Source organism: Diospyros lotus, chromosome 12 (assembly GCF_014633365.1).
Source record: "Diospyros lotus cultivar Yz01 chromosome 12, ASM1463336v1, whole genome shotgun sequence".
Classification (NCBI taxonomy): domain Eukaryota; kingdom Viridiplantae; phylum Streptophyta; class Magnoliopsida; order Ericales; family Ebenaceae; genus Diospyros; species Diospyros lotus.
This window is the reverse complement of record NC_068349.1, coordinates 5,843,748-5,860,959: the sequence shown is the minus strand read 5'-3', so window position 1 is coordinate 5,860,959 and position 17,212 is coordinate 5,843,748. Positions and strand designations below refer to the sequence as shown.

The 17,212-nt window shown below is 36.8% G+C and overlaps 4 protein-coding genes across 5 annotated transcripts in view; all 4 read left to right on the top strand.

Moving 5' to 3' along the window:
* The window catches only part of LOC127814208 (zinc finger CCCH domain-containing protein 32), a 29,207-nt gene extending 23,590 nt beyond the window's left edge, over positions 1–5,617 (top strand). Inside the window, exon 7 of the mRNA XM_052355559.1 lies at positions 4,933–5,617. Coding sequence (XP_052211519.1) covers positions 4,933–5,337 — 405 coding nt within the window. The 3' untranslated portion in view covers positions 5,338–5,617. The remainder of the gene's footprint in view (positions 1–4,932) is intronic.
* LOC127814206 (BTB/POZ domain-containing protein At1g03010-like) overlaps positions 1–14,828 on the top strand; it is a 22,724-nt gene extending 7,896 nt beyond the window's left edge. For both annotated transcript variants that reach the window (XM_052355556.1, XM_052355555.1), the window contains one exon: positions 14,597–14,828. The gene's annotated coding sequence lies outside the window, so the exon portion shown is untranslated. The remainder of the gene's footprint in view (positions 1–14,596) is intronic.
* Positions 8,730–12,564, top strand: LOC127814207 (BTB/POZ domain-containing protein At1g03010-like). The gene is given in 7 exon segments (XM_052355557.1): positions 8,730–9,003; positions 10,236–10,302; positions 10,501–10,720; positions 10,723–11,690; positions 11,795–12,079; positions 12,082–12,166; positions 12,169–12,564. Coding segments are annotated over 7 exon segments (1,896 nt in total). The 5' UTR covers positions 8,730–8,905; the 3' UTR covers positions 12,342–12,564.
* On the top strand, positions 12,917–14,882 carry LOC127814211 (uncharacterized). The gene is made up of 2 exons (XM_052355561.1): positions 12,917–13,027; positions 14,597–14,882. Exons 1-2 carry the CDS (start codon positions 12,966–12,968, stop codon positions 14,787–14,789), a joined length of 255 nt encoding a protein of 84 aa, XP_052211521.1. The 5' UTR covers positions 12,917–12,965; the 3' UTR covers positions 14,790–14,882.
* The last annotated feature ends 2,330 nt before the right edge of the window (positions 14,883–17,212 follow it).

Here is a 17,212-nt window from a genome sequence, read left to right as displayed (position 1 = left end):
CTGAAAGTAAAAATGGTGGATTATTGAGATCAATTTAAAATACTTATTAGAATTAGTCATATAATTTAGTGTTCATCTATAGAGATTCTCACATTTAGTTGGGTGGTTGAACGATAGAACCAGCTAGCTCTGTTGCTTTTTGCTTGAAGCCATGGCTTTTGTGCTATGTGCTGGTTGAAATTAGCAACAGATATGTCTGTATGTATCTGTCAGGCTGGTGACAATTCACACCCCCCTCTTCTCTCTCTCTCTCTTTCTATATATATATATTGTCTGGAACTATAAATGATGTGGATGCTATATTTCATATTTGTAACTAGAAAATTTTGAAGCATCCAATTTACTGTTAGAAGGCAAGTCACTAATTCTTCTTTATGTTGCATTTTGTTTCTCAGCATATGTTATTTTAATCTTTAACAAAAATCAAATAGGCAAAGACACTTTTTAAATGGGGTTAATAGGGATGCAACGGATCATGTATGGGTCAGAAAATCATAAGCAGCCTGTTTAAAAGCCACTTGATTAAGCCTCCACCCGATCTAAATCCACCCCAATTTGCCCAATTAAGTACCTGTTTTACCCATTTAGATCTTCATTAGACTCAATGCCGGTTTCCCACTGGAATTATCTCATGCCGTGGATTATCTAATAGATTTACTGATTATCCCCCTTATAAATCCCGAAGAGCTAAATTCGATCAAGTTAAAAGCTTAAAACATCAAAATACAAAACAAATATATGATTTGGCATTTTTAATCAAGTGACAACATAGTTAAAGAAGACGCCCTAACTATTCCTATAATCTCCTTGCCACTTATTCACAAATTAATACAAATCATCTTTTATTTTATTTTTATTTTTTGGCTGATGTACTAATACAAATCAAATTACACATGATCCTGAGCTATTGAAAAGAACAATCACACAGCAAGAATTCTGCCAAATAAATAAAAAAAATTAAAACCTCTTTTGGATCTATTGCCAAGCAAACAACTTTAGAGAAAGCAACATCTTATAAAACTAAATTCTTCCATCCACGTTGAAGAAATTGAGGGAATGAATGTTTACCTAGGGTATGTAGGGGCACTTGTCCATGCTTAGTGAACAAGACCCTTGAATGTTTCATGGCAGATTTAGATCATGCCTTAAATATTCAACAGCTGCAAAATCATGAAGAGAAGGTCAAAGGAAAGTCTAGCGATTATTCAAAAGAGTTCATGATTGTTCCTTGTAATTAATCCTATTTTAGCAGAAATAATAAATATATGACCACAAACTACCAAAGAGATTAAATATCATATTTCAATGTAAGCAATCCTATTTTTCTTTGAAATTACAATCTTTGGTTATTTATACTGATCATTAACTGAATCAACCAATGTCTTAGGAGAAATGAAAACTTTCCTATCTACATCTAATTTAAATGCAACTACAAATTTTAGACAAATGTTAACTTCTATAAGAAAGCAACCGACTGCTATATCCAAGTGGCCAAAAAGAACTGCCCAGGGACAGAAAAAAGATCATGATTCCAAGTAAACTAGTGTAATACATAAGAACCGGAGTCTGAAATGTTTATGATGCACCTGTGGATCTGCTATGTAAATTGAAACTGTAATGTTGTCCTAGACTTTAGATTATATAACCATTGCTGACATCAAAACTAACCTAGTCGTAAGTAGAGGGAACAAATTATTTTGCCAATGAAGAGAAAAATAAAAGGGAAAAATCAATCAACAATATCACTATACACCATGTCAACCATATTTGTTGACAATGACAACCAACATTCCACGCCTTCACCCCCCCACACACACAAAAAAAAATGTGGCATTGACTACATGAATTCTATCTATCTAGTCATTTTTATTTATGACCTTGTCTTCTGTAAGGCTCTTATAACTAATATCATACTTAAGTATTTCCTTGGGTCTTCCTCTATCCCTTTTGCTAAATATTTGTTCAATTCCATCAACTCTCCTCATCAGAGCCCATATTGGTGTTTTTCTCCCATGATCAAATCTTTTTTAATCGTGTCTCATGCATTTTATTTTCTATTGGAGTCACTCTGATCTTATTATGAATAATTTCATTTCTAATTTTTTTTTTTCTTTTATGTTCACACATTCATCTTAACATCTTTGTCTCTGTTATTTTCATATTTTTACACATATATTGGTGTTTTATTGCCCAATATTATGTGCCACACAACAAACTGGTCTTATATCCATCTTTTAAAATTTTCTTTTAACTTTAATGGAATCTTATTGTCACATAAACATCAGATGCACTTTCTATTTTACCATCCTAACATCCTCATTAATCTCCCTATCTTTTTGGATGATTGATTTAATAATCTAAATTGATCTTATCTTGGTCATTAATCTTCCAATTTTACCATGACATCACCCATACTTATATTTTACTAAACTTACATTTCATATATTTAGTTTTCACTTGACTTTAACTTAAAAATTTTTAGAATCTAAAGTGTTCCTCCATATCTCAAGCTTAATATTCATACCTTGTTTTGTCTCATTCACCAACACAATGATATAATAGATAAATTCTTACTAGAATTTTTTTTTTTTTTTTTGGGGGGGGGGGGGGGGGGTTGGGGTGTGCAAAGTTATCCAACAATGTCGTGTTGAAAACGTAGAGACATAAAATCCCTCCTCAAAAACTAAGCTTCATTTCAAATTCAAATCAATACCAACTCAATTTCTGGAAGCATTCAATAAATGTACCTAAAAAACTTCTTAGTACATATGAAAAAAAAATGAAGAGTTAGATAAAGCTAAAAAAAAAGAAACATAATTCAATTGATTTCTTTGTGTGGGTTATCTAGAATGTAGATTGTTGCGGAAAACTCTACAAAACAGTGGGTTAGAACTCAATCGAAATCAAACTAAAATTAACCGAATGCAAGAACAAATCAAGGCAGAAAATTAAACTCCCTGTTTAGCAACAATGGCAGTCACGAAGACTGCTTCAAGGCTCAGATCTGGGCTCGTTCAAACACCACTTAAGTAACGCCAACGAATAGGGACACCAAGCCACAAAGGAGCCCAAAAGCACCAAGAACCGAAGCCCTCAAACCCCCAAATCTCTCGGCCGATCGACACCCCTTACCCAAGCCACACAAGCTTCCACACACAGTAGGATCCACCAAGGAACAGAGGGAAATCACAAAGATATGGGTTCAACAATGACCGAAAAACTTACCCTCAAGAGAAGACAGCAACTCGGACTAAATAGGCGTTGCAAACGCCATTGACGAACGGCCACCACGCACAAGGAAAGTGCGGCACACAGCAAAGGAAAGAAGCATCCATCTGAGAAGGAAAGAAACCCCAAGAGGATGGCCATCAATGAGAGGAGATTCGGCCGAGAGAGGGAACAAGAGAGAGCACACAATCGGCCGCCACACCTAGGGCACAAAAAGGGGAAAAAATCCCTTTTATATTGTGGGCTTAGGGCAAGAGAGGAAATGGGCTTGGGCTTCATGGGGCTTCCTTCCTCCCTTGAGCAAATGGGTCAAGGCCCATTTCTCCTCCAAAGGGAGGATTAAGGGCTTATAGCCCGACTTCTATAAATGGGCTGCCAATAAGTGGGTTGAACCGTTGCTTCAATCTCGGGCTGAAGCCTATGAAGCTAACCCGAACCATCGTCATCGCCTTGGGCCTCATTAGGAAACACAAAACCCAACATAGATGATGCACAAAAAAGGATGGTAAACCAAAATTTCTTATGGAATGCTGAAAAAGCTCTTGCTAAGGATTGTAAATCTTTGACCACCTTCTCAGGCAGGGAAGAGAACGAAAATGGACCACAGATGGTGGAAGGAAAAGAGTCCTTGCCTTCTACTACTCTAAGACAAGTAAGAACAAAGCTTCCATGTGACATCAACCCAGATTTTTCATGGGGGGGGTGGGGGGGGATTCATTTGGAAAAGCAAAGAAATACAAGTCTACAAGCTAGCCTCACCAACAAAAGTTAAAATGAGAGCATAGATAGAAGGAGCAGATCTGGGTTCAGCACAACTTTATGTTATTTTAAGTTTGTAAATTAGTTTATTGAAACAATATTTGTTAATCTTAAGATTTTCTCCAGCCCATATCTGGGAAGGAGCAAATCTTAAGATTAACAAATAAAGAAGAAATAAAATGTGATTCAGCCCATATAGCAGTAGTAATAAAATGTGCTTCAACCCATATAGTAGAAGTAAATCTTAATATTAACAAAATAAAAAAAAAAAAAATGTGCTGGGTCTAGATCTAAGAAGCAGGGGAAAGAATAGAGAGAGAAAAAAAGAGAGTATTCAACTCTAGATTTTCATGTCTTGTACAGATCTCTGTCTTTCTATATGTGTATTCTATTCACATTAGAAGTATCAAAATCACGAAATATTTGTATTATCTTGTGGAGATTCTCTACCAAAGAGGTAATGAAAATGACATGTTGTCAAAGATGATGGTAATGATGATATTCGCAGGTGTGGTTACCAGGGAGTAAATTGGCAAAAATTATAGAATGGGGATATAAGGTTGAGCTATGGTACACCTGCTCAAAACGGGCACCATCTCCTTGAACAAATGTTTGACTTGTCTTCCTAGCAACATGATCACGTGCATATTACTCTTATTTTCTGCTGCAGCACTAGTACATGACATCATATTCCTATTCTGGGCAGAAGCTTGGTTGTTTGCATATTGAGTTCTCTGATTAGGTTCAAGGGTGCAAGTTATAAGAGTAATATTCTACTCCATTCTGTCAATTCTTAGCATTTTGTTCTTTGTGGTGGATTTGCTTTTAGTGGAAAAGAATGTGACAGTTACCTGTTGCTTGTTATATATTCAGAACTTATTTCCATTAATATATTACTTTTATAAAACAAATGTTCAGTCTGATTTATTTTTTTTTCATGAACAGGGAGTGCAACCTTGTGCATTTTATATGCAAAATGCATACTGCAAGTTTGGCCGCACCTGCAAATTTGATCATCCAATGGGAACACTAAGATATAGTCCATCAGCTTCGTCTCTTACAGACATTCCAATTGCTTCCTACATGGTCGGGTCTTCCATTGCTACTATAGCCCCATCACTTTCATATTCAGAGCCACACCCTGAATTTGTTTCGGGTTCTAAATTGGATCCCCATTCAAGTAGAACGCCACCTTCTGCAAACACCTCTGGTAGTACCGTTGGTTTGATCTTTTCCCACACTGGGTCTGCTTCATCACTTTCTGATGTCCAGCTGTCAGGTCAGAGTTCTACACCCATAAGCATTAGTATGAGCACAAGACAAGGCGGTGAAGTTCGTCGATCAAGCTGAAATCCATTCATTGCCATCTAAAATTCGGCCTCAACAATATCTATTCTGTTCTTGGAACTCAAGGACTCTTTATTATAGTTTGTTGTGCAAAGTTACATCTCATGTATTATCAAGGTCTGTTGTCATATTCATATAATACCTTGCTTGCAACTGTTCATTTATGCTTATATAGTCTTTTGTGGCGTCAATGTCAACTCAAATAACAAGCTGAAATGGCAAATTCCACGTGAACTGCTGCTCCTTTCTTCTTATTAACAAGAGGAAAGACCTTTCTTCTCTCCCTCTCTCTCTTCTATTTCGTATTGTAATTCCACAGATAAGTTGCCTCATGTCATGCTTACTTGAAAATGCACTGCATTGCATGCTTCTGGGGTGGCTCTTGAAGTTACTACCTTTTTGGAGCCATTTTGCTATTCTCAAATTGGGGTGTGAGGTGTGATTTTATTCAGTGTTGTAGCGTGATGTTAATCTTAAGGGAGCACAGGTTAAGTTTGATCATCAGCCAAGTGTTTTGAAGGCTGAAGGCTCTTCCTTTAACTGGAAGCAGAAAAGCAACTATACAAAAGGACTCGAAGTCCTTTCTCTTTTTCCTTTTTTCTTTTTTTAACTTTTATCTTTACCTTAAATAGTTCCTTGTCAACTCCTTCCCTTTTGTACCTGGGTTTCGCGAGATCCTTTGGGAGTTTCCTCCACTGAATAGATTCAGAATATTTGATTCTTCTTCATCATCAGCTCATAAGAAGAAGGGCCGACACCAACATCTTGATTGCTATCTAGCTAGTTTCTTACGCTTGCATGGTTGCAAGTAGATGACATTAGCCCAATTTCTAAAACTGGTTTTGTAGTGGGGGGACGGTGAAGAGATGGTGGCATCCCCTGGCAACCTACCTGCCCTCCTTCCTCTGTTTTGATTTAACCTTGCATCAATTACTCAATAGACTTGGGTAAAAACCAAGTTAACTAACATAACATTGTTTTCTTCTGTGCTTTTACCCTGACGGACCAATTCTCCTGTCCTCCTGGCTTTTCTCGTTTGATTTTTTTTTTTCCTCATCTCTTATTATAATTTCTTGCACAGTGAGATACAAATTTTTGATATGCTTAGTTATATATGTTTATGTTAGGGGAATTGGTGACAGTTTATTTGCTTATAATAAATGGTTAATTGGGCTATGGCCCTGTGTTTTTTTTTTATCAAAGGTACTATAATATACCTTCCGTCCAGCATAACATTAACTTGTTTTAATGAGGGTGGGGCTCGGCTGTTTTGCGTTCAACAATGATTGTGGCCACAAGCTTTCCTCACTTGACCTAATGATTCAAAATACCAATGACTTTTCTTGCAGAACCTGTTTTAAAACAACATCACTTTTGGCTCTTGCTGCTGCTATTACCGCATGCTTGCTACATCCTTAATCATTTCAGATGCCAAAAACACCTCATTTGATCGAAAAAGCAAGTCTTTTTTTTTTTTTTTTTCTTTTGGAGAGATTTAACATTATCATTCATTCTTATCCAGTCCACTTTTTTTTTTTATTTATTTGATAATATTGTGGCATTAAAGTACACCCTTCTCTTGTTTTAAAGTTTCAAAAAAAGAAAAGATCTGTTTGTTTAACTTTATATATGTATATATATATAATTGCTAAATCCAACGGGTGTTAGTTCTTCCTCCCTCTCATGCACATTTTTATTTTATTTTCTTATTGACATTTTTAATTTCTGACCTTTGAATCTGTGAAACCTTGATGAATTTGTAGGAAAATGGGTGGGTGCTACACTCCGGTGTCAGTGTCCCCTTTGATGCGGCAACTCTCTCTCATCACGTATTCTTCGCATACTCTGTTGATAATTGTCAATAAAATCGTTATCACACCTCCTTATATTCTTATAATATAATGTTTCTATTCGATTTTACTAATATTATATGATTTTCTTTTGTTCAAACTAATTACTTAAAAAAGAAAAAAATTCATTGTCACACCACATTAGGTTAGGTGTAGCTTAATACACCGCACAAACTAAATCTATCATGTTTAAAATTGTAAATGTGACATGTTTATTCATGCTAGCAAATTAACAATGATTTAAACTAAGTGGTCATAAAGTTGATTGTCATGCATTTTTTTCTTAAAAAAGGGAAATCATTATCGCAATTTTTTCACAACTTAAGCCTTTCTTACATGAAAAAAAGAATTATTTGACAGCACAAGTTAAAAGCATAGAGGATGTAGCATGTTAGGGTTACGTGCATCTTATGAATTCTTACCCCCTTAAACAGTTGTAGAACTGATATAATTGCGATTGACCAAAACAATTATGCTGCCTATAAAGATTGCTATGCAAAAGCCCAAAATGGGTAGAACCTTAAAGCGCCAAATTCAATTGATCAACCCTATATTCTTCACGCGGTACTAAAAGGGACTAGTTTACCAATCAAATGCTGCTCTTAAAAGTGAGATAATAGGAATTAGTGGAATCATCATTATGATCACTTGATCGCAGCAATACTGGGCCATGATTAATCCCACATTTAACTGTAGGTGTTTACCTTATGTAATTACACCCCCAAAACAAAACACCCATTGTGCTTGCTTTGCTAATATATGTGCAAGTCAGTATTAATAATAAGATACCCAGATTAAAGTTTGGCTTAACGGGGCATGCACGTTAAGATGGCCTAGCTTTTTGATTAATTATACTTTGATTCTATATAGTTTTTGAAGGCCATAACTGGCCCAATGAGGCATCATCCGTACTTCATCAATATTGAATTAAAAGCCACGTTTAGCCTTTCAATTTGTTTGCATGGGCAAGGAGTGAGTGGTCCTTGCGGTTTGAATTTTATAGGACAGTAATACTTAGATGGCCCCTTCGATCTGCAAATGTATGTTCATTTCATGCTATTGTAAATGCACTGTGGTTCTCATTATAGCCTTAATTCCCCTTTCAATCAGCTTTACACATAATACAGAGTTTTTAAAGCCAATCTTTATGTGGGGAGCTTTCGCTGGCTATGATTACAGTCCCCAAAAGCACTGCAACCCTTCAGGAATCAGGCCATCTCTCATGAACAAACAGACCATAGTGAAAACTGAAAAGGAAATTTCCATATATATACTTATATATTATACTTAAAATTCTATAAAATATTAAATAACTTTCATTTTCAGTGCATAGATATACATCATAGATCATTCTATATACAAATATTCTGTTTTGTGAAAAAAAAAAAAAAAAAAGCATCTTTTGAGAGAGGAAAAAAAAAAAAAAAAAAGAGGAACCTTTCACCGAAAAGGGCAGCCAGGCCAACAGATTCTTGACTTTAGCTTAGGTAAATTATAAACGCTCATTAAAGCATATTTCATCCCTTTAATTCTGCATGAGTTCATGTGGCTTTCAGCTTTCTCTTTCCCCAGAGAGAGAGAGAGAGAGGCAGCCGAAGATGATGAAGTTCAGTTTGGTTTTTAGCTAACTGGAAGAATTGAGTACTTGAGTCTAGGACTGGTGGGTGAAGAAGCTTTTGGAAACAGAGCCAAAGGCTGAGAATTGTCAGGTCTTTGAAGAGATGGGAGTTGTCACTGTTGGTGAATTGAATTTGAAGCCAAGCATCTCAGGGAAGAGGCCTTTTCGGCCCAGCTCTAGTACAAGGCATGTCACTGAATGGTAATCTTCTCCCCTGCATTCTTCCCTGAAAAAGCTCTGCTCCTCCTGAGAAAAAGCGCATTTTTGTTCAATACTATATGATCTTTGTTTTGCTTTGAATGGGTAGTTTAATTTAGATTATACTAAATTTTAACATTGTTGATGCTTACATAAATCTTGGAGGGCTTGACTTTAGCTTTTCTGAAAGCTAGTGGTGGTTCGGCTCTGGAATTTGCTTTAGAGGATTTCAATTCTATTCTTGATCTCATCTTCTAAATTTCTGATGGCTCTATCAGTATTCAGTATGCTTATATTCTATAGAGTTAGCATATTACAGCCACGCAAATCTTCCTACTAATGATCTGCATTCTAATAGATCTGCAGTTTAGTTCCATTCATAGATTTAATAGGAGGTAAGAAGTTACCACGAGTTTGAGCTTTGATCTTGAAGGAGCGGTAGAATTTTGAGCACCAACTGTTTGTTATATGCTCATAGAAAGTTTATTGAAATTAGGACATGGGTTTTTGAGTTTTTGTGGCTTTCATTTCTTCAGCTAGATTGGGTAACTGTTTGCAGTTTGGTCAGCTGATTAGCCCTCATTTCATAATTCAACGCATACTATAATTGCTCTCAACTGCTGCCATCGATGTGGATTGCTATAATTTCCGTGTCTTTGCTATCCAGAGGCCCTCCAAAGTACGGAGAAGCTGTAGGACAGTTGTTTGAGAATCACAAACGCTTTGGCACGGCATAGGCCAAACAAACAAAACAAAGTCTATGATTGAACTGAAGGGTCCCTTGTGGCTCCCAGCATATCCATGCCAGAAAGAGAACTGGCCAAATCGGATGGTTGCTTGAACACAATCCAGTCTTGCAATCTTCTTTGCAGGTCTCTAAACCACTGGGACTGGGTTAACTTTTATCTTTTTCTCCTAGCTTAAGGCTTGAGAAGTCCCACTCATGTTATAATTGAGACCTGGTTTTCAATAGGGGGCCACTCGTGTCGGGTATAGGATCCAAGTATGTCACTGTCCACAGGATTTAGATGTAATTGCGTGTGAACTAAAACCACTTCATAACTAATGAATTTCAGTACCATGGATTCAAACGTGGGATGATGGTGCAAAGAGGACCTCCAAGATTAGTAAACGAAATGACAGTCATGTATGCCTAGTTTGGTTTTGTTTTTCTGTTCTTAGAGTTTATAGATGTCTCTTTGCGGTGCCAATTTTACCATGTCCACGTCTTGCAGGCCAATATCTGATGTTTCCAGTGATCTGACAATTGAAGTCGGCTCAGCAAGTTTTGCGCTTCACAAGGTAAGCTTAGCGGCTAGAAAATCCTTCTGCTAAAAGGGCCATAAAATTCTATACCTAGTGTTCCTATTAGCTATGAATTTGTCTAGATTCTGTTATAGCATAAACTAGCTATGGAACAATTTTGTTACATCTTTTGTATAACTAAATTCAAATCAAAGTATGCAGCAGCAGTTCACTTTTCATGAATTCTTTTTGCAGTTTCCACTAGTTTCTAGGAGTGGAAGAATAAGAAAACTGTTGTTGGAAGCTAAAGATACAAAAGTTTCACGTATAAATCTCTCTGTTGTACCGGGAGGACCAGAAGCATTTGAGCAAGCTGCAAAGTTCTGCTATGGAGTGAACATTGAGATCAGTCTAACGAATGTTGCTATGCTGCGTTGTGCAGCCCATTTCCTAGAAATGACAGAAGATTTTGCTGAGAAAACCTGGAAATGAGAACGGAAGCATATCTGAAGGAGAACGTACTCCCAAACATATCAAACTCGATATCTGTTCTTCATCACTGCGAGTCCCTCTTACCCATAGCAGAAGACATAAATCTAGCGAACAGGATTATCAATGCCATTGCAAGCAATGCGTGCAAAGAGCAACTCACTTCTGGCCTGTCCAAGCTAGAGCACAATTTCTCTTCAAAACCGATGGTGGAAACTGAAACACCTACAGACTGGTGGGGAAAATCGCTCGCAGTGCTTAATCTTGACTTCTTCCAACGAGTTCTATCTGCAGTGAAAACAAAGGGTCTGAAGCAGGATATGATCAGCAGAATTTTGATAAATTATGCTCATAATTCTCTTCAAGGCCTTGTCGTTAGAGACTCTCAATTGGTTAAAGGAAGTTTGTCGGACCTGGAACTTCTGAAGAAACAAAGGGCAGTTATTGAAGCGATAGTCAGTTTACTGCCAACACAGTCAAGGAAAAGCACCGTTCCAATGGCGTTTCTATCGAGTTTGTTGAAGTCTGCAATAGCAGCATCAACATCTACCTCTTGTAGATCTGATTTAGAAAGGAGGATCGGTTTGCAACTGGACCAGGCTATTCTTGAAGACATCCTCATTCCTGCAAATTCACACGGAAACAATCATAGCCCCATCTATGATACAGACTCGATCCAGAGGATCTTCTCGATTTTCTTGAACTTGGACGAGGATGATGACGAGGGCACTCACTTGAGAGATGAAAGTGAGATGGCGTATGACTTTGACAGCCCTGGATCTCCTAAACAGAGCTCGATCCTGAAGGTGTCGAAACTGTTGGACAGTTATCTTGCAGAAGTTGCGCTTGATTCAAACTTGGTGCCATTGAAGTTCATAGCACTGGCAGAACTACTCCCGGACCATGCTCGAATAGTGAATGATGGATTGTACAGAGCAGCGGATATCTTTCTCAAGGTGAAAAAAACTCTCCTCCTCCCTCTACCCCATCTCCCAATTTCCCCTCTTGATTTTGTGTTTATAAGTCTTTAAACTGAAGTTCTTTTCATTCTGACTGACAGGTTCATCCAAACATAAAGGACTCAGAGCGCTATCGACTCTGTAAGACCATCGACTGCCAGAAACTGTCGCAAGAAGCATGCAGCCACGCAGCTCAGAACGAAAGGCTGCCCGTGCAAATGGCAGTACAAGTCCTCTACTTCGAGCAAATCAGGCTTCGAAATGCAATGAATGGTGGTCACAACCAGTTGTTCTTTGGCTCCATGAATGGCGGCCAATTCCCTCCTCAACGCTCGGGCAGTGGAGCAGGAAGCGGGTGCATCTCGCCGAGAGACAACTATGCATCGGTGTGAGACGGGAGAACAGAGAGCTGAAGCTTGAAGTGGCAAGAATGAGGATGAGATTGACTGACCTGGAGAAAGACCATGTTTCCATGAACAGGAGCTTGTGAGGTCACATCCTGCCAACAAGCTCTTCAAGTCATTCACCAAGAAGCTAAGCAAGCTCCATTCCCTCTTCAGGATTAATAAGCCTGTAACTGCTTCTGCCAAGCCCGGCTCAGAAACAAGGCTTCTTTTCCAGAGAAGAAGGCGCCACTCTGTATCATGACAGTTGACAACAACACTCTTTATCATGTCGTGTGTGTATAATTATATAATTCAATTAAGATCATCCAATGAGTGTATAATACATTATAGTAGTATTACTCATGTCATCATGGCTTAGCTTGGCTTGGCTGGGCTGGGCTGGGCTGCTGTCTCCTGTCTGGCTGTTGGTTTTGTTATATCTAAGAGAGATAGAGAGAGAGAGAGGAGTAATAATATAAGAGATCTGTTGTGTTCTTTGTCTAAGTCTAACGGAGTCTTGAAGGTTTCTATCTTGCTTCATCCACTCCAATTTTAAGAAACAACCAGAAATCTTTACATTGAGCTTGGCACCCAATTTAAAATCATAAGAAATTATAATAAAACAAAGATGATTGATGAATGTAGTCCCATTAATTCAAATGATGATCAAAAGAGGTTGAGCCACTATAAGCCGTTTTTATCATTCTCTGAAAAAAAATTAAATTATTGTGTCCAAAAAAAAAAAAAAAAGAAACTTCAAAACGACGCCGTTGAATATGGAAGAGGGCACCGTCCCCCTTCTTCTCAGAGTCACAGGGACACCCGTTCAGCTTTCTTATTCTCTCTCCGTGAACAAATCACCGTGTTCTTTGCTGGGTTCACCGGAATGTCGCCGGTTTCTTCTTTTACGAGAATCGCCGGTTCCTTTCCCTTTTCCAGGCTCGTCAGGTAATCTTCTCTCTATGTATACCACTGCAATCATTATTGGCAAATTTTGTTGACTGATTAAGAATCCCTCATCTGTATCTGTGTTTTCCGGGAAAACAGATTCCATAGCTGATCGTTCTTTAATTCACCACGCCCTTATAATGCACGAGCCAGGGGAAAATGGAAAACAATTGAAGGATAGTTTCTAAAACCTAGCCAATTTGCGTTAGGTCAAGTTGGTCCGAAAATTGAAAACGAAAGAAATTGGAGATGCTGCTAAACGTAATCTTAGGTTTTTCTTTATTGTGTAGAAAGGGAATACTTTGTGGTAGTTTTGAAATGTGTTAAAAGGTGTTCGTGTTGTTTGTCGTAATTTATGTCATCTTCCTGCTAACGGAACCCGTGCAGATTTTGTAAAACCTGAGGATATTTGTTCACTGGGGGTTTTAGAATTTAGGCAGCAAGTGTGAGCTGGAGAGTGGAGGAAACCCTAATGATGTTATGGGTTAGCCTTAGCCAAGTGATAAATTTTCTGGTTAGGGCTTTAATTTGAATAGATAAGAAATATGCTTCGTTGATTGAAACTCTTCTATACATTGTAATGTTTGGGCCTTTTTTTGTTTAGTTTTTCAGGGTTTGGATAGATCTGGTGTATGTCCACAAGCAAGGCATATAAATTTGCTTCCTGTTGTTTCTTCACCATGAGTATATAAACTTGAAAGGGTTTTGATTTTCACGGTAGAACCCAAATGTGAGATGGGTTCCAACCTCAGTTTGATGCAAGCAGTATTGTTGTTGCCAGGGCACCCTAAAACAGATGAATTACTCCTTTATTTCCTAAAAAACCGAGGGAAACAACAGTTTGGGATTTGGCCATATTAGTCTCTAATGTTTGTCTTCATATATACCATAAACAAACCACTGAAGAGAAGTGCATCAATGAGACAAAAAATGTTGTTATGCATGGGATATTTGCTATCTTGTTTAAAGCAAGAGCGCATATTGAGCTACCTAATGTGGATTACCAACTAGTGTATGTGTTCTGACGCACATATTACAAAATTTGAGAACTAAACTACTCTCGCGGAAGGCAATACCTAATCACATTACAATTTCTAAGACAGATAATGCCATCCCCAATTTGCATACCTTATTACATTTCGAGTTCTGAGTAAGTGAGCTGATAGGGATCCTAATTAATTTCCTATTAGTGTTCCCCCGAAAATTAACATTTTTCCATCCTTGCAAATGTGTGCAGCTCGTGATTTTTTTACTTGTCATTGTCATTACCTCTTTGGTAGAGATAATCTCCACAAGAAGATAAGACAAATATTTTGTGATTTTGTGATTGTGTCATGAGCTGCTCTCATTTGGTTCTCCTTACATGACAATTTTCTTATGGGATCTTACTCTTTATTATCTGGAGACCCACCTGACACTTTTCTCTGTATAGAATCACCTTTCTTGGTCAGTCTCTATGTTGCATTTGGTTTGCGATATATTAGCTTGTTATATGGTGTCTCGAAAATTGTAATTTGATAGAACTCTTGCGATATCTTTTTGCCGATGCTTATATGTTACATCTCACAGGCAGCTAGAACAGGAGATGGAAACTGTGATTAAGGTTCTACAGCCTGGACCACTGGGGATTGTTGAGCACAAGTTCTCTGCTGAAGAGATACGTGAGGCGAACGCTACCGTCAATAGAGCAGTAGAGAATTGGCGTAGGAATGCAACCCTAGAAAAACATAATGATGTACTGAAAGATTATATTGAGAAATGATCAGATTCTTAGCTTCAGAAGTAAGATGAAATTCTTGTCTCTTCATTGTCTTGAATAATCAAATGAGAAGAACCCTCTATCACATGTAAGCCTTTAGGTGTTGTTATCTTCGTATTTCAGTTTTGAGTTTTAAATTTATTTTTAATTTTGTATTTTAAGTATCTATTTTAAGATTTTTAAAAATACATTATTTTTGTCATTCTAAAAAATTGTTTCTCAAAACGAACAATTAAAAAACGCGTTTGTTTTGAAATTTTGTAAAATGTTATTTTTATGATATTTTATTTAAAAAATTTGATTCAAAGTAAATTTATAAATTTAATTTAAAGAATTTAAAATGTAATATTAGAAATAACTGATAATTTAATCATATATAATGTATTAAAATTACAAAGTACTTTCTAAAGTCATTTTTAATTTGACTCAATTATTAATTCCATAATAATTTTTTTATCCATAAATTAAAATCTGATATTAATTTTGAGATTTAGATTACAACATAAATATTAAAAAAATATAAATCATAAAATAGCAAAATATTGATTTATCTAAAATTTTAAAAATATCATTGAAAAAGAAAAAATTAAAAAAAACTATATTACATAGCGTGGAGGGCGGTGAAAAAATGGCAGAGAGCGGTGGCGGGCGTGGACAGCGAATTTGAGCGTAGCGGACGGTGGCGGATTTGGGTGTGAAGGGTAATGGCAGGCAAATTTGGGTGTGGTGGGTGATGGCAGTGGCAAATCTGAGGGTAAAGGGCAGTGGTAGTGGCAGGCGGATTTGGGTATGGCGATGGCAAATCTAAGCATGGAGGGCAGTGGCGGGGGTGGTGACAGTGATGGTGGTGGCAATGGATGGCAGTGGTGTGGATGGTAGTGGTGACCGAGCTTGAAGAGAAAGAGAAGTGAGAAGAGAAGTGGAAAAGAATAGGTGTTTTCTGTGTTTTGGATTCATTCGCTAATTTTGGCTGAAAACGCATTTTTGTTGTTTTGAGTTTTGTGTAAAAAAAAATTGTGTTTTGAAAAATGCATTTTTAAAAATGGGTAAGGGAATGCGTTTAGAGTGTTTTAAAATATTAAAAATAGAAAACAACCCAAAAATAACAAAGAAAACAAGCTCTTAATGTTTTGTCAGAATATAATAGCATTGTTCTTTAAGAATGGTGTGGACAAGTACTGATGATTGAATTTGTTGTGTACAACGAAAAGTTCATTTAAAATTGAAAAAAAAAAAGTCTAAAATAACATTTTGAATTAAAAAGGTGTAAATTTTTCTTTAATTTAGGGGTTCCACGCAACGCACAAACTAAATAACTCTAACACCTACAAATCCTCTTAAGGGTCCCATAAAAAGGATAGACATCATTATTTAGGAATCCTAATAAAACCTTAATCCAAAAAAGATAAATGTTATCTATTTAAAATTGTAATTTTGATAAGATATGAGAATATTGGGATAAATATTATCTATAAAAAATCCCGAACTAAGGAGATTTAGGATTGCCCTATTCTCCTCTATAAATAAGTAGGTCATTCATTCTAGAAAATGTACGTCTTTAATATTGGTAACAGATTTTGTTTTTCAATTTTTAGCATCCTTAGTGTTTGACTTGAGCGTCAGATTGTTTGCACAGAGGCATTTTCGTGCCCTTTGACTGTTTTCTTCCGTGCAGACTCAAGCGGCCAGATGACGATGTTTCTACTTAAATAAATTTATTATTATATCTTGACAACAACAATTGGCGCCATCTGTGAAAAATGTACGAAAAGCCAACGAATCAGTCTATAATGGCCTGAATGAGAAGCACCACCAATCATGTAGCATCTCAAAAATTTGGAGACAAGTAAAAATAATTAATTTGGATATTGTGGATATCTTGGAATATTTAGGAATTTTGAGAAATATTTATTTATGATATTTAAAAAAAAAAGGAAATTAAGGTGATTAACTAAATTAATTGAAAGTAGTTATGAAAATAATAAAATAAAATATAGTAATAACAATAATAATAATAATAGTAATAATAAGAAAGTAAATCAAATTAACTTAAATTAAATTAATTGCTTACTATATATATATATATTTATATGTGTGTATGCATGGCGTGGCCTTGTCTTGGCCATGTCTTTTTATGGCTTTAATGCCATTGAGTTGAGTGCAATGAGATAAGCTTGGGCAGTAAAGTGGGAGAGCAGCGCGCGGGGAAGGAAAGAAAGAAGAAGAAGAGAAGAAGAAGAGGAAGAGGAAGAAGAAGAGAAGAAGAAAGGAAAGAAGAAAGGGAGGAGAAGAAGGAAAGAAAGAGGAAGAAGCAGCGCGAGCAGGAGCAGCGGGAGCGGGGAGGAGGAGAAGAAAGGAAGAAGAAGAAGAAGAAAAGGAAGGAAAGGAAGAAAAGAGAGGAAAGAAAAGGAAATAAGGAAAAATAA

Coding starts and splice junctions, on each gene's coding strand:
- LOC127814211 (XM_052355561.1), top strand. CDS start 12,966: ATGTCGCCGGTTTCTTCTTTTACGAGAATCGCCGGTTCCTTTCCCTTT. Junction 13,028..14,596: donor CCCTTTTCCAGGCTCGTCAG/GTAATCTTCTCT, acceptor TACATCTCACAG/GCAGCTAGAACAGGAGATGG.